Source organism: Salvelinus fontinalis, chromosome 24, assembly GCF_029448725.1.
Source record: "Salvelinus fontinalis isolate EN_2023a chromosome 24, ASM2944872v1, whole genome shotgun sequence".
Lineage (NCBI taxonomy): Eukaryota > Metazoa > Chordata > Actinopteri > Salmoniformes > Salmonidae > Salvelinus > Salvelinus fontinalis.
In genome coordinates, this window is record NC_074688.1 from 1,013,143 (window position 1) to 1,030,590 (window position 17,448).

General features: G+C 44.0%; 1 protein-coding gene across 1 annotated transcript; it reads left to right on the forward strand.

Moving 5' to 3' along the window:
• The first annotated feature begins 195 nt into the window (after positions 1-195).
• LOC129821721 (coagulation factor IX-like) lies at positions 196-17,380 on the forward strand. The gene is made up of 8 exons (XM_055879311.1): positions 196-401; positions 952-1,118; positions 10,008-10,032; positions 10,147-10,260; positions 13,968-14,102; positions 15,607-15,866; positions 16,279-16,393; positions 16,517-17,380. Exons 1-8 carry the CDS (start codon positions 332-334, stop codon positions 17,080-17,082), a joined length of 1,452 nt encoding a protein of 483 aa, XP_055735286.1. The 5' UTR covers positions 196-331; the 3' UTR covers positions 17,083-17,380.
• Positions 17,381-17,448: the final 68 nt, after the last annotated feature.

Below are 17,448 nucleotides of genomic sequence, written 5' to 3' on the forward strand. Positions count from 1 at the left end.
TTCCCGGGCCACACTTTAGAACTATGGCAGATGAAAATGTGTTTCTCAATAAAACATTGTCTCATGATACTTTAGAATCACACACATGAATGAGTATGATGAGTAGTGCACAACTGTTGAGTGACTTGAATGCTGCCTTGGCTAGTGCCAATGATTCACTGTGTCAATATTTAGAATCTAGTTAAAGATCAATTGCCGAGCTTGTGGGGAAAAGCCACCATTTTAGCAGGCGCCCACAGAAAACGGTAGGTTCTCTCTCGTAACTAAATCTAGATTAGTGAACCTAGCTGATCCCAGTTCAATCCCTTCAACTTCTACCTGGAGCGGAGGGATGTCACAGTCCGACGGTTGGCTCCTCACAGTACTTCTGGTCTCAGTCGGTTCCCTGTTTGAATCAAAAGGTAACACCTCACCTTGTAGTCAGTGGAAAGTGCCTATTTATTGTACTGTATTTGCAATATGTAATTAAACCACCTACCTCAATTCCAGCTTACTATATACTTGATGAGATATTTACTTTTGTGATGGGTGTCGTACATGGCTGATATTCTCACTCCAGTAACTTAAAATGGAACTCAGTTCAGTGATATGATTAAGCTACACAACTAAAACCAGCAAATCTCTGCTCGAGGCTCTTGTCAATGGGTTACAGACATCAGTATTGTATATAAATGCAACTTAAAACACTTTTTTTCCTTCAAAGAAGCATGGGCCTACATTAATGTGTTGGTATTGAACCCACAACCCTGCCATTGTCAGCATCATGCTCTTACCAACTGAGCCACACAGGACTGCAGTGTTGTGCCCACTCTGGGGTGAAATTTCCCCTAGGTACAGATCAAGGATCAGCTTCCCCTCCCTCAATCCTAACCTTAACCATAAGTGGGGGAAATGCTAAACTGACCCAAAATCAACATTTAGGGGCAACTTCACCCTACTCTGTTTGTACAGTGTTTCTGGAGCAGAGGCATGCAGTGCAGCTACTCCGAGGGCCCCGGCGGCCCAGGGCCAACTTCTTCCTTGAGGAGATGATGCCCGGCAACCTGGAGCGGGAGTGCTACGAGGAGACCTGTTCCCAGGAGGAGGCTGCCGAGATCTTCCAGACCAAGGAGAAGACGGTACTAGAACAGCTCCATCACATGAAAGCTCTGGTGCAGGGAATTCGCACTCGCCCCCTGGACCAGAGCTTATGAACGCTCTGTTCATACTTTGCAGTTTGCACTAACGTGTCCTATGTCAGGATTTTGACCACATTCTGATTGTGCCCTCATCTGGCCACAGTGCGGACACAGTGGACCAATAAGAGATACATTTTAATACCATGTATAGACTTACTGAGCCTTGATTAGATAGTGATTGGATCATCTTGACTGGAAGACAAACTCAAGGTTACTTGCGTGACTCCGGTTTTCTGATATTATGAGTGCGACATCTCACTAGTGGAATTAACCAGAATCTCCTAAGTATCTCAAAGAACCAATCATATATGTCTGTCGGTGCACCACCCTTCATACTGAAGAGCCACCCGCCTGCCCTCGGATCATTATCGAGCGTACCGAACTTCCTCACACTCTTGCAAGTAGGAAAATGTGGTGAGCTGTCGCACTCATAATATCAAAGGACCGGAGTTACGCAAGTAGCCTTTAGTTCTCTTTCAATTATTCATTTCGACATCTCACTATTGGGATATGGCTAACTCCCGTATCGCACGAGCTCTCTGAAGCCAGATCGTCTCAACATCAACCCTCAGAGGCCCAGACACTAAGGACAATATGCGCCAAAAAGGGCGCAGTGACACCTCATCGAAAATCTCCCGCAAGGACATGCCTTTGAGCATTGCCCAAGAGGTAGCCATAGCTCTGGTGGAGTGAGCCTTTAGGCCCTCTGGAGGCTGTAACCCCTTGCTTTCATAGGCCAATATAATAGCTTCCACAATATGTGATAACCTTTGACGAGAGAGGGGCCTCCTCTTGCAGGACACAGAGTTGCTTGCGCAAAGCTCTCGTCCTATCCAAGTATATGTGCAGCGTGCGTACTGGACACAAATGGTGCAGCCGCTCCTTTTCCATAGAAAGGAAAACTGGCTTGTGGAAATCCACAAGCTTCAAAGCGAGACAATTGTAATTGCCACTAACTTTGGGCATAAAGGCGGAGTTGGGCAACAAGGTGACCTTGGAAAAGCCCCGGGCAAACTGCAGGCGCGAATGGTTAACTGACAGTGCATGTAGCTCACTTAATGTGGTTTTAAAGGCAAGCTATTTAATCTCAGCACATTCCAATGGCTCAAAAGGCTGCTGTGAAATAGCCTCAAGCACAATAGACAAATCCCATTAAGAGGCTAAATGCTTGGGAACTGGACATAAGCGACGTGCCACCTTCATGAAATGACATAACGGTTAGTTTTCCCACTGTGTTCTTGACAAAGCCTATATGACAGACCTAAATAGTGGCTAGATAGACCTTAGACAGTGAATAAAGCCTTCCCTCTGTCCCAAAGGTCCTGCAAGAAGTAGATAACCTCAGATACAGAGCATTGGTTAGGAATGATCTGTTTTTGGTCATACCACTTCTAAAAAAATGCACCACTTATTTCCATACAGTGAGCTTGTAGAAGGGCCCCTAGCACTCTGGATTGTCTCAATGACTACAAAAGGCAAGCCAGTTGCATCCAGATTTAACCTCTCACGGGTCAGGTCCAGAGGGCCATGATTTCCGGGTGAGGGTGGAAAATCTTTCTGTTTGCTTGGGTCAGCAGATCCCTGCGTAACAGTAGTTGACAAGGCTTGTTGTATAGCAGGGGAGTGATCTACGCTATCCAGAGCTTGCCTTGCCATCGACGGGCTATCAAGATAAGGGAAAAGCCCTGTTTCCTCACTCTGGCCAGAATGGGGAGTGAGGCTGAGGGGAGGAAAAGTGTAAAGCAACACCCTTGGCCAAGGTTGTGCCAGCTCGTCCCCACTCCCAGTGGTGCGTCTCCTGCTAGCATGAAAAGCATTGGGCAGAATGTGTTTTCTTGCGAAGAGATCAACGGACGCTTGACCGTATCTCTCCCAGATCTGTTTCACCACATGGGGAAGGAGTCTCCAGCCCCTTAGATTGGGATTCCCTCTGGAAAATGAGTCCACTCCTATGTTCAGTACTCCCGGGACATATGGGCAGTAGGTGTGCTCTGCTCCACAGAATAATCCAGGAGTATAGTCTCTGTAAGCGCAGGGAGCGAGTTCTACCCTGGCAGTCATATTGTCTGTTCCGATCAAGACGTGACAATTCCGATTGGTTAGGTAGAAAATGTATGTGAGCAATGTGGAGTTGTAGGGTACGTTTATTGCATTTCCCTTGTGAACTGCTCCCAGGCCTGTGAGTGACGCATCTGTCGTCACCACTTTCCTTGTTGCCACTACCCCGAGGGGAATGCCATGAACTAAGATCGTGGGGCTCTTCAAGTGATGGAGAGGCCGAAAAGCATGCAGAAGTCACATCTATCTGCCGATTTGAGGTGACGCCATGCACACAGGCGTTGGGCAAACACCCAGCACTGGAAGTCTCTCAACCGTAGTAGGCAAAGTGGTTCTACCCATCCTGAACATGACCGAGCACCCCCTGCGGAACAGGGAGAGGCACTGTCAGAAAGACGCAATGCCGTCTTCCTAGTGTTGCTTGATCAGAGAGCGAATCCTTAAGCCTATGTATTCTATTCTCTGTGTTGGCACCAAACAGCTCTTTTTCAGTTGTGTCTCATACCGTTTCCTCCCAGGACAGGGAGCAAAGCAGGTAATCATCTATGTAGGCGTAGATTCTTAGCCCCTTGTTTCTTAGGGGTGAGAGAGCTGCCTCTACACACCTGCTGAACGTTCGGGGAGTTAACGCTAGCCCGAATGGGATAGCAAGGTAGTTGTAGGCTGTGCCCTGAAAAGCGAACTTCAGAAACCTGTGTGCTGGCAAGTAAAGGTGAAATAAAATAAAGTGAAAATGAGCATCCATCAGGCTGGACAGGTTGAGCCACAAAGCTCTATCCCCAACCACTGCAACGCTCATGGCAAGGCTCAGCTACCTGTTTGCAGACGTCAATGAGCAAATATCTCATCTGCCATTGATGCCCTGCTAAAAGCGGAAGAGGGCCGAGTGGCTTGCGCCTCCTCATCCTCTTCCTCCTCCGTTGCCTGGAGGAGGTCGGTCATACCCTCTCCATCTTCCTCTTCGAAAACGAGGTCCCCTTCCCCCCTCCTCTGGAGCCAAGCCCTGGGAAATTGGGTGAAGGTCCTCGGGGTAGCCATCCAAGATGTCAGCCCATGAGGGCTGGGTCTGCGAAGAAGTCTCCCCACCCGTTGGGCAACTCTGCACACTCATTGGTGGAGTGTGTTAGCAGCAAAACTTTGCAATGGATGCATGACCGGTGGTCGTTGAATGCCTCTTCTGCGTGTTCGACACCCTGCCCGAAATGGTCGCCCCACATAGGCATAGATGTGCCGGTGCTGGGGCAGGGTCCTTGCTTGGTGCCCTCTGAGCCAAGCTAGCAGGTTCCATGGCTCCAGAAAACAGCTAATAAGAGAACAAAGTGAAACGTAACCAGCGTTCGCCACTTGGGCTTAGTAGCCTAGCTAGTTAGCACAGTGCTAGCCAGAGAAGCTAACCCTTTAACAATGTGAACATAGCTAGCATTCACCATGTGGGATAGTAGCCTAGCTAGTTAGGACAAGGTTAGAGCTATGTTAGTCTTACGACGAACAAACGCGTGGCTCTTGACCAATAAACAGTGACGCTAGGACAGTCAATGGCGTTAGTGGGTTGAGCTAAACGAGAGAGCGAACTAGTAATTCTACCCTTCCAGGTAGAAAAAACAGTTGGTAGGATAGCTAGCCTTGCGGTGAAGCAAATTGTTACCCAAAGCTAAAACTTTTCCTTTCGATAAAGACATCCAACACAAAAGATGAGAGCTGATAAATCCTGCGTTCGGCGCCGTAACCTTGACGGCGCACCTTTGAACAGTTAAGAGGAAAACAGATCAAGTCGTGCTGAGATGAGCTAAGTAGAACTCTTCTATGAAGAAGAGAGGCGAAAATGATCAGAGGGCAGGCGGGTAGTTCTTTAGTATGAGGGGAAGATTCGGAGATTCTGGTGAATTCCACTAGTCGACAGAATAAGCGGGTCAGCCGCCTGACTAAAGTGAAAATTTGAGTCCCGCAACCGACCCTTACCCGCAAATAGGCAGATTGAATATGCGCTGTACAGACACGGATGGCATAACACATTTTTGACAGGGGGTGCAGGATATTATTTTTGAAGCCTAATTTAGATATTTTTCTGCTTGTAATTTCCGACATTTGATAGAGACAAGTTGACTAACAAATAGCCTAATTAGATACATGTAGTTTCTCTTCCGTCATTGCTGCCCTAGAACACTAAATAAACACTGCTCACCAGAATACATTTATGAATTCTTCAATCTAGTTTACATCGCATTTTTTTTTTTAATGGAAAGATTTTCTGTGCGAGATTTCCAGTTTGACAGGTTTTAAGGAAATTTAAAAATGTGAAATGACCCAAAATGTTTGATAAGATTTCAGTTCGGCTTGGATGCATATTTTATGTGGTTTAAATACTATCAGTTTGTATGATGCTGATAAAGATAGCACTGTTACAGACGGGTCCTAGCCACGTATTCATTCTCTCAAGATGCTGAAATAAATCATTAATATTTCTCGACTCCTTTTCCGGAGTCAAAATGTACATTTGGTGTATAACTTTACTGCAATAAATGCATATAATTCTGCAGCAGTTAATATTACATTAGGCTATGTGAAAGGTTAAATATCTACATTCAGTGTCCAGATTTCAGTTAGGCTACTGTTCCCTTGACATATCTTGTCATATTTTAAGTCCCCGTCTTGACTCTTGAATTTGTATAGCGCCTCCAAATCATCATGCATATCATAGCCGGCACTGCTATCATCTTCTTTAACAAAATCTTTCCCAAACAGTGTTCTGGCCCTCCCTTTTCTTTATTTTCAACTATCCATTTCGCAGCTTTTCTGTTATTTAATTCAACTCAGACATTGTCCTTTTTGCGTCAGTGGATCGCTGTTAACTTTTTCTGCCCATGTTCTCAAAAGCATTTGGCGATTAGCGTGTATTTTGCGCATATACAGTTAGGCCAACAACAACAAAAAATTAGCGCAGAGTCGCGTTAAAGTGGAAACAAAAACTGCCCAAAGAACAGTCTGCTACTCCACATCAGGAGCCGCGGGAGTCCTCTCTGTCTGCTCCTGGCTACCTAATTCTTCCTCCTTAGTAGCTCCCTTTTTCTTGGCCCCCTCTGCTCTTTTTCTAGCTTCAGCCAGCCAAATACGAGCGGTTTCGAGCCCTTCTGTCCGTTGCTTCTCTGCCTTGTCCCCACAAACCCTATTTATTTGTTTAATCATTGATTCCAGTTTTTCTATATTTAAACGTCCGTCAAATTCGTACTTTTCCCTCAATTTCGCGCCAAAATAGATGTTCCTTTTATCTTTTCCCTGCATATATCTCTCATCTACCGTTAATTCCAGAATCCCCTTAGAGGATTTACTACCCATGTTTATTAAATTACTATTATTGTTATTATGCTTCTCCTCACAATCTATGTGTATGTGCTTTTTACCTTCTTTGTGTGTGTGCTTTCACCGTTATTATCCTTAACCTATGTTGATAAATACCTCCCGTTAATCTTTCCTAGAATTTTAGAATAATTATTTGTATGAGTCCTGATATATTATTTAGATCTCACACGTATACAACCATAAGTTCTACTTATTTTTTGTTGTTCCTTGTGTCTTTTGACCGATCAATATATCTCTCACACGCAAATAATTATCTTCTTATTCAATGTGTGTGCTTTTAAAACTATGATCTCTTCTAACAATCTATGTGTATGCTTTTTCCTTTCTTGAAACTTTATCTATAGAGGTGTCTTTCGATTAGGTCCCACACGTATAAAACTATAAGCTAAATCCCAGGGTTTTTAAAGTCCTAGTTAACAGGCTATTTTTCTGTTGTTCCTTGTGATTTTTGACTCGTTAATATCTCGTATCTCACCCTGCTATATTAGGTTTCCCTTCTTCATTGGATAATCAGACCTAGATGTGCGCCTCCGAAAGATCCGACTATCCCCTTCTATTTAAACGTATTTAGACAGGCGACTTATATTAATATAATTATGTCTCTGACTTCCTCTCTTATAATTAAATTATTCTATTTCGCCCTCCAATTTACGTTTTTCTGTCTATGTTTTTTGACCCTATAATACGTTTTAGGTCTCACCATTAACTATTTTAAATTGGCAGTGGCCACAGTTGCCCAGGGTCATTACGGACCCTGCTTCATTGATAAATGTACAACTAATTCCTGTCTTACATTTGCATAGAATACTTGGTTCCCTTTAAAACATTTTTCTCCACACAAAATTCTAAAGACAGGCCACCAGATATAAACTCCTTCGGATATTTTAGCGTCTAACACCCAGAATACATTAAAATCATTTACCTCATTTAATGCTATCATACAGATATTATCCCCTATTATCCGTGAATAAAAAGTACTGACCTTATTTTTGCAGCTGAGGTTTCAATGTTGGTTCGATTTCGTCACCGTTTCTGTCGTATACCAGTTCGCCACCGGCCTGTGAAGAACCCTCAAACTGGGGCCAGGTCTTTAATCTACGGATATTTCATCCGCCCGTGCATGGTTTCGGTGTCTCCATGGACCGACAGAAGCAGGTATTGAAATCTGTCTCGAAAAGGACCAAGTTGTCAGGGGAATTTTCAATCCCAATGATAATAACTAACAATCAATAGCTTTGACCAATCCCCGAGGTTTGTAAGACCATGGGTATAATAATAATTAGGCAAAGACTCAGCTTATGCAAAAGGTTTGTACAGTTTATTCACGAGAGCGCTCTGAAGTCCATAATACAAAGACATCCATTTTATAACTTGCTCCCTACTTACGCACATACTTTCACACAAACAGTAGATATCCTACACACATTCATACACACGAACAGTAGGTGAGTTGTATCCTTCCCCAGAGTTCTCACCACTGTTTATCACTACCCAGCCGACAGTTCCATTCCCCCGAGATTAGAGGAACCTTGAGAAGGGCTCCCTGTCCTATCATAAGTTTCTCAGAGTTCTAGCCAGGACGGGTCAAACACAGTTGAATTGTTCTCGGTATTTTCTTAGACACACACACACACACATTTCTCTCCCTCACAGGTCTCTTCTGAACCTTGTTGGACTTACGTTTAGTACTTGAATTATTCATCATACATGCTATATAAACTAATAAATACTAATTAGTTATGTTTCAGGGTAGGATAGGTAGGATAGGTAGGATTCTTTAATCATTACCTTTTAAGCATATAATTCCCTTATCAGCGGTATGAAAACTGGAGTGGGTCTCGGGTTTCTGGGATGATGGTGTTGTCAGCCATGAACAGTCTTTAAAAGCAATTAATGGCTACAGACGTGAGTGCTACAGGTCGGTAATCATTTAGGCAGGTTACCTTGGTGTTCTTGGGCACAGGGATTATGGTGGTCTGCTTGAAACATGTTGGTATTACAGACTCGGTCAGGGACAAGGTTGAAAATGTCAGTAAAGAGACTTGCCAGTTGGTCAGCGCATGCTCGGAGTTCACATCCTGGTAGTCTGTCTGGCCCTGTGGCCTTATGAATGTTGACCTGTTTAAAGGTCTTACATCGGATACGGAGAGCTTGATCACACAGTCGCCTGGAACAGCTGATGCTCTCATGCATGCTTCAGTGTTGCTTGCCTCAAAGTGAGCATAGAAGTTATTTAGCTCGTCTGGTAAGCTCGTGTCACTGGGCAGCTCGCGGCTGTTTTTCCCTTTGTAGTCCGTAATAGTTTGCAAGCCCTGACACATCAGAACGAACGTCAGAGCTGGTATAGTACGATTCAATCTTAGTCCTGTATTGATGCTTTGCCTGTTTGATGATTCGTCGAGGGCATAGCGGGATTTTTTATAAGCATCCGGGTTAGAGTCCCGCTCATTGAAAGCGGGACTACAACTCTACCCTTTAGCTCTGTAATCCATGGCTTCTGGTTGGGGTAGGTATGTACAGTCACTGTGGGGACAACGTCATCGATGCACTTATTGATGAAGCCAGTGACTGATTGGTGTACTCCTCAATGCCATGGGAAGAATCCCTGAACGCAAAACAGTCCTGTAGCTTAGCATTTGTGTCATCTGACCACTTCCTTATTGAGAGAGTCACTGGTACATCGATGCTACCTGTCCTCACCGTCAGTGTTGCTTCATATTCTTTTAGAATCCATAAAAAAACATCAAAGATTATAGCTACAAGTTTTTATCCCATCTCTGACTGTAGCTAGCTATATATTCATCGGATGCTGAGACGATCCAGCAAGCTAGCCAAGCGCACCTTTCAAAGAAAGCCTATCAGAAACAAGGGTTTACTAGCGTTGTGAACTGACCAATCAGCTACGTGGAGTAGCAGACTGAGGGCAGTTTTCATTTCCACTAAAGCGATTCTGCGAATTCAGCAGAACTTCCATCCCCATTCGTTTACAACAAGGGTACGCAGAGAAATGTGCATGGAATTTTGGGATGGTGAGCAACGAGAACCCTGCTAGCTAAGCAGTAGAAAAATGTAAAATTGCAAATTTGTTCAAGCGTGTTGGAGCAAAACCTTGTCAAGAGGCTTAAGCACTTATGGCAGATAAAAATAATGAAATAAAACCTCAATGTAGCCTATAGACATGAATTGCACAGGAATTTTACATTTATGTATTTTTTACGCAATGCTTTCTCTTTATTCACCCACCGGCCCGCCTAAACCCGCCTCGCAGCAGAGTCAACCCACGCATCACTAAACCACATGTTAATGCAAGGTGTAACCAGGCCTTCTTAAAATACAAGGATAGTCAGAGGAGTAGGCTCATAAAGCTCAAAATAACATTCAAACTGACTGTATCCCTTTGCTCTTCTCTTACAGATGGAGTTTTGGTATAGATATAAGAGTGAGTATGGTATTGCTTCATTAGATTATTTTCAGTTATTTAAAAAAACTGCATCAAAAATCCAGTCACTTAAAAGGAACGCTTGTGATGATGTCTCTATGAATTGTGAATTAGATCTGAATCCTTGCCACTACAACCCATGTAAGAATGGAGGAATCTGCACCATCGATCGGGATGGATACCACTGTCTGTGTCCCCCACGCTACGATGGGAAAACCTGTGCAATAGGTATAGTTGTACTCAGACATAATAGGGGTGGAAAGGGTTGGAAACTTTCCGGAAGTTAAGCCCTGGAATTTTGCTTAAATTCATCAAAAAAGTTTATAACAGTGAATGTTTTTTGCTGGATACACATAAGGCAATTCTAGGTCTTGTGGCATATTTTGGTTAAACTATCCCCAATTCAATGGAATTGCAACCCTCTGCATGCACAGTGCATTCTTCCATCACATGTACAGGTGATTCTCAAGATCTTGCACACTAATGAGATGCTATTGAGCCCACACTACTACACTGTCTGAGCACATGTTTTCTGGTAAGTTTTGATGACAATACTGGGTGGGGTGAATATATTTTATATGACATACATGATTTTTTGTTAACGTGTAAATTGTAGCCTACCACAAAGTGTGTTTAAATCATTTCTAACTTGTTAACAATTTCTGCTAGTTTTTTTTGCTACCATGTGGGTTTTAGCTTGCTTGAGCCTGCTAACTGAGGAGTGTTAATTCACCTGTTTCCATGTTTCATTTTAAAACATTTACCTTACAAAGGAGTTGTTTAATCTAATTGCTTAACTATTTATCTATACATGGAATTGTATTTGTTAGTTTTTTACTAATTTTTTTCTAATCTTTACAGAAAAATGCCACGGTGTGTGATGTGTGGAGACATTTCACTGCAGCTAATGTAGAAGGAAAAGCTGTGTACATTTGCAAATACTGTGCCAAATCATATGTGAAGAATGCAACAAAGATGCAGAATCATCTGGCCAAGTACATAAAGATCCCTCAACGCTCACAACAAGCAACCTCTGACAAAAGTCCCTCTACTTCTATTTGAGGTGAAAATGATGAATCAGACATCTTACCGATAGCAACAGCACATGGTCCTCCTGGAATCAGAAGTTTTTTTTGACTCAATGGAGGAACGTAGTCAGAGAAATGCTGATGAATGTCTTGCTCGAGCTGTGTATGCAACTGGTTCACCTCAGGTGCTCACAGGCAATGTCTATTGGAAGAGATTTCTGAATGGTCTTTGCCCAGCATACACCCCTCCTTCAACCAGACATGCTTTATCTACTAATTTAATGGATGCAGAGTTCAAGTGAAGGTCAAGCAAATCATAGAGAAAGCAGACTGTATGGCAATCATCTCTGATTGGTGGTCAAATGTTCGTGGGCAAGGAATAATTAACTACATCATCTCCACCCCTCAACCAGTATTCTACAAGAGCACAGACACAAGGGACAACAGACACACCGATCTCTACATTGCAGATGAGCTGAAGGCAGTCATCAATGACCTTGGACCACCGAAGGTATTTGCACTGGTGACAAGACAATGGTGCGAACATGAAGGCTGCTTGGTCTAAAGTGGAGGAGTCCTACCCTCACATCATACCCATTGGCTGTGCTGCTCATGCATTGAATCTGCTCCTCAAGGACATCATGGCACTGAAAACAATGGATACACTCTACAAGAGAGCCAAGGAAATGGTTAGTTATGTGAAGGGTCATCAAGTTATAGCAGCAATCTACCTCACCAAGCAAAGTAAGAAGAATAAGAGCACCACATTGAAGCTGCCCAGCAACACCCATTGGGGTGGTGTTGTCATCATGTTTGACAGTCTCCTGGAGGGGTCTCGCCAAGAAATGGAGAGTCTGCCGACATGGACAGGGCCATCAAGAGGATCCTCCTGGATGATGTATTTTGGGAGAGATTGGTAAGCAGCCTGAAACCTATAGCAGTAGCCATTGCACGGATTGAGGGAGACAATGCCATCCTGTCTGATGTTCAGACTCTGCTTGCAGATGTAAGAGAAGAAATCTGTACTGCCCTATCCACTTCACTGTTGCTCCAAGCAGAGGAAACTGCAGTTCTGAAATACATCAAAATGTGTGAAGACTTCTGCCTGAAGCCCATACATGCCGCAGAGTACATGTTGGACCCCAAGTATGCTGGCAAGAGCATCCTGTCTGGTGCAGAGATCAACAAGGCCTATGGTGTCATCACTACCGTGTCTCGCCACCTTGGCCTGGATGAGGGCAAGATTCTTGGCAGTCTGGTTAAGTACACTTCCAAGCAAGAGCTTTGGGATGGCGATGCAATATGGCAGTCATGCCAACATATTTGGGGCGGCAGGTAGCCTAGTGGTTAGAGCGCTGGACTTGTAACCGAAAGGTTGCAAGATCGAATCCCCGAGCAGACAAGGTAAAAATCTGTCTTTCTGCCCCTGAACAAGGGATGCCATCATTGAAAATAAGAATTTGTTCTTAACTGACTTGCCTTGTTAAATAAAGGTTTAAAAAAATAATCTCATCGGGTGGAGGGGACTTTGTGGATCTGAGGCTCTTTCCCCTGTTGCCTCCATCATCCTCCAAATCCCACCAACATCACCTCAGAGCACAACTGGTCCTTGTTTGGGAACACACACACACCAAATCTGACTAATACAAGTGGTCACCCAGGCAAATTTGAGGATTTTTGAGCCTGACAACGAGCCATCCTCAACAAGGTTGGACAGTGAAGATGAGGCCTCAGAGTCTGGTGGACATTGAGGAGGTCCAGGGAGAAGACATGGAAGCCTGAGAGGAAGACAATTAAAGCTTTAGTTTCTAGACTATAATTTTACAGATGTATGTTGAAAACATTTTTTGGGAGATGCAATGGATCATTCAATATTCCCTTTTGTTGTTCAGTGAAATCATTGCATGTGAAGAGTCAACTCATTTAATTAAAGTTCAATTCGTAACTAAATAGTTTTCTTTATTTCTATTCTAAGGATTTAATCATTTGAAATGATGTCTACTTATGATAAGTAGAAAGGTTTATGTTTCGGTCTCCATATGATATGGTAAATATAACTAATGCAAAAAACATATACATTTAAATGGTATTGACATTAAGTTGCATATATTTCCATTAATTCCCATATATTCGTGTTAATTCCCCATATATTCCCGTTAATTCCCACCTCTGAATATTCCCCAAAATGTGCAACCATAGTCATAATACATCTGTTTTTACCTGTGAAGTGAGTTTTTATAGACCTATAAAAACTCTCACTTCCTGAGTTACAGGACCCTGGCCCTCCCCGTCATAGCCTGGAATCCACACTGAGTATTGCTCTGTTACAGTACTGGTGCCGTTCACACTGGAGCATCCACAACAGAGGAAGCTGGTGGGAGGAGCTATAGGAGGCTGGAATGGAATAAATGTATGAAAATCACATTTGACTCAGTTCCATTTATTCCATTCATTACAATGAACCTGTCCTTTTATTTTTTTATTTAACTATAGCTCCTCCCACCATCCTCCTTTGGTCTACAACAATTGTACTACACTGCGGATTATTTTGTGAATGTGACTTCACCGCATCCACTTACAACAGTTGTTGGAAAACCACTTGCAGAACTTACTTTACATTCACATTTTACTCACATAGTTCTAAGGGAAAACCAGCATATTAAACAATAGAATTGTGACGTGCTATTAAAAAACTAGCTAGCAAACTAATTACTGTACTTATAGGAAATATTTATAAGCTATTTTTGATTGACACTGTAGGACCCCTTCAGGTTTCAAATGACCACCTTAAAAGACAGCTAAATGCCTGCTCAATAAAATACAATTAAGGAGTCAATTCTATTCTACTCTTCTAATACCATACAATTGTGCTTTTGTTGACCTTTGAACCTTGCTCTGTTCCTCCAGAGGTGTTTGAGTGCCAGTTTAAGAATGGAGGCTGTCTGCATTACTGCACCAACCAGGAGCGCACCACAGGGGTCCAGTGCAGCTGTGCAGAGGGTTACCAGTTAGATGAGGACGGCAAGACCTGCTCTGAAACCGGTAGACTAAGCACTGAAAAACATACAGTACCAGTCAAAAGTTCACACACCTACTCGTTCATGGATTTTTCTTTATTTGTACTATTTTCTTCATTGTAGAATAATAGTGAAGACACCAAAACCATGAAATAACATATGTAATCATGTAGTAACCTAAAAAAGTGTCAAATCAAAATATATTTTCTATTATAGATTCTTCAAAGTAGCCATCCTTTGAATTGATGACAGCTTTGCACACTCTTGGCATTCTCTCAACCAGCTTCATGAGGAATTATTTTACAACAGTTTTCCAACATATCCTGAGCACTTGCTTCTCCTTCACTCTGCAGTCCAACCCATCTCAATTGGGTTGAAGTCAGGTGATTGTGGAAGCCAGGTCATCTGATGCAGGACTCCACTCTCTTACACAGCCTGGAGGTGTGTTTTGGATCATTGTCCTGTTGAAAAACAAGCACTAACACACAAAGCACAAACCAGATGGGATGGCGTATCGCTGCAGAATGCTGAGGTAGCCATGCTGGTTAAGTGTGCCTTGAATTCTAAATAAATCAGACGGTGTCGGGGTACTTTTCTGGCGACACTGTCACACCTCCTCCTCCATGCTTCACAGTGGGAACCACACTTGCAGAGATCATCCATTCACCTACTCTGCGATTCACCATTCACCTCCTACTCAAAGACACGGCGGTTGCAAAAAAATTTTTTTGACAGATTTCCACCAATCTAATGTCCATTGCTTGTGTTTCTTGGCCCAAGCAAGTCTCTTCTTATTGGTGTCCTTTAGTAGTGGTTTCTTTGCAGCAATTCCACCATGAACACCTGATTCACGCGGTCTCCTCTGAACAGTTGATGTTGAGATGTGTCTGTTACTTGCACTCTGTGAAGCATTTATCTGAGGTGCAGTTAACTCTAATTAACTTATCCTCTGCAGCAGAGGTAACTCTGGGTCTTCCTTTCCTGTGGTGGTTCTCATGAGAGCCGGTTTCATCATAGCGCTTGATGGTTTTTGCGACTGCACTTGAAGAATATTTCACATTTCTTAACATTTTTCAGATGACTTTAAGACATGAAGTCAGTCAATGATAGACTATCATTTCTCTTTGCTTATATGAGCTGTTCTTGCCATAATATGGACTTTGTCTTTTACCAAATAGTGCCATCTTCTGTATACCACCCCTACCTTGTCACAACACAACTGATTGGCTAAAACGCATTGAGGAAAGAAATTCCACATATGTAAATTTAACAAGGCACACCTGTGAATTGAAATGCATTCCAGGTGACTACCTCATGAAGTTGGTTGAGAGAATGCTGAGCGTACAAAGCTGTCAAGGCAAATGAAAATATCTTTTGATTTGTTCAACACTTTTTTGGTTACAACGTGTCATTTCATAGTTGACGTCTTCACTATTATTCTACAATATAGAAAATAGTAAATACAAAAACCCCTGAATGAGTAGGTGTCAAGTCAATGTGATGGTTATACTGTACATTGTCATTGCCAGTGGCGTTCCCTTGTGGGAAGAAGCAGAGTGAGGCTTCGCTGCGCCGCTCTCTACTGGACGAGTCCGAGCCCTTCACCCCGACCTTCCGCCACTCTGACAGGAACCTCACCATGGAGGGGGAAAGGAACTCAACCTCCAACCTATTTGCGATTAACTCAACCCAGCCAGGGGAGAACAGCACTGATTACATGGAGGACGTTAATGAAGACACCCGGATAGTAGGAGGGCAGCTGGAGAGGCAGGGAGGAAGCCCATGGCAGGTAGGCCTACAACACCCAGGGCTACGGGGTGGTAAGCAGGGTCGTGTTCAGTAGGCACATATTGGAAGAAACAGTCCAGAACAAAGTGGAGGGGTGGAGGGGGGGGGAGTATGTGTGCTGGAGGCAGTGGCTTAGACCACGACAATGCAGTTTAAGAAACATATTGCAGAAATGTAGAATAAAAAAGAAAATTGTAAAAGTGAGGCCCCTGAATAAGTCCAATGAGAACAATGTTTTTGTATCCGGTTACAAGGCGGTTTTCTATGGCGTGTCCTACTGACAGAACCCTGTGGAAGGCGTCAGTGGCACTGCAGGCACTAATCTCATAAATCATAGGGCATGTAGTGCATGATGATAATAGTGTTTGTGGCGTACCCCTAATACTAGTCCTACCTGTTCCATGACCCTGCAGGTCATGATCTGGAGGGAGGATGGGTATGGCTTCTGTGGGGGAACTCTGATCAGCCAGCGCTGGGTGGTCAGTTCCGCACACTGCATGCATGAAACCCCTGACCATGTGACTATCGGTGAGACTATGTGATCCAGTGTTTAGAAGTAGTGAGCACACTGTTGAATGCTCCGGCAGTTTGAGTTGAGTAACACGTCGGTGATGATCCACTGTGCCCGTTTAAACTGTCTGTGTTTTACAGGGGACTACGACAAGCGGCGTCCCGACCCAGATGAGCAAAAGATTAAGGTGGCCAAGGTCGTCGTCCACCCTCACTTCCACGACTACACCTTCGATAGCGACATTGCTCTCGTCTACCTCTCTTCCCCCGTGGTGCTGAGCCCCGTGGCGGTGCCCGCCTGCCTTCCCAATGGTCAGCTGGCCCGTCACCTCCAGCGGGAGGACGTGAGGGGCATGGTCACAGGCTGGGGCGTCACACAGTACCTGGGGCTCTCCTCACGCTTCCTGAGGAAAGTCACTCTGCCCGTGGTCGACCAGCAGAAGTGCATCAGCTCCACGGAGCAGGTCATCACGGACAACATGTTCTGCGCCGGCTACCCGGAGGCCAGCTTGGACGCCTGCAGTGGGGACAGTGGGGGTCCCTTTGTGGTCAACTACCGCGGGACCTGGTTCCTCACAGGGGTGGTGAGCTGGGGGGAGAAGTGTCACGCCAAGGGGAAGTATGGCATCTACACCCGGCTAGGGAACTACCTGCAGTGGATACAAGATACTATAGAAAGGCAGGTGCATAACAGTACACATACCTGAGGTGCAGCTCGGAGACGATCCCAATTCAGTCCCTACCCCTTGGCCCTTCAACGATTGCAGCTCTGATCATCTGAAGGATCTGGATAGGTGCAAGCAGTTTGGTGGTGGCCTTTACCATATTGCTTACACACCTGCAAAGATCGAAGGGTTGGGGACAAGGCCCAAATTGGGAGTGGCGATGATAAATTCCAAGTCAAATGTATCAAACCCTAGCCCCAACCAGGTATTAGCAATACAGTAATAGCTTGTAATTGACCTCTGAGGGAATTCGGGGAAGAATTTATAGCATACATCCAATCCTTTCACATTTACAGAAATGCCCGAGTGCATTGTGAAATATAAGTTGCACCTGGGGTGAGTTCAGAA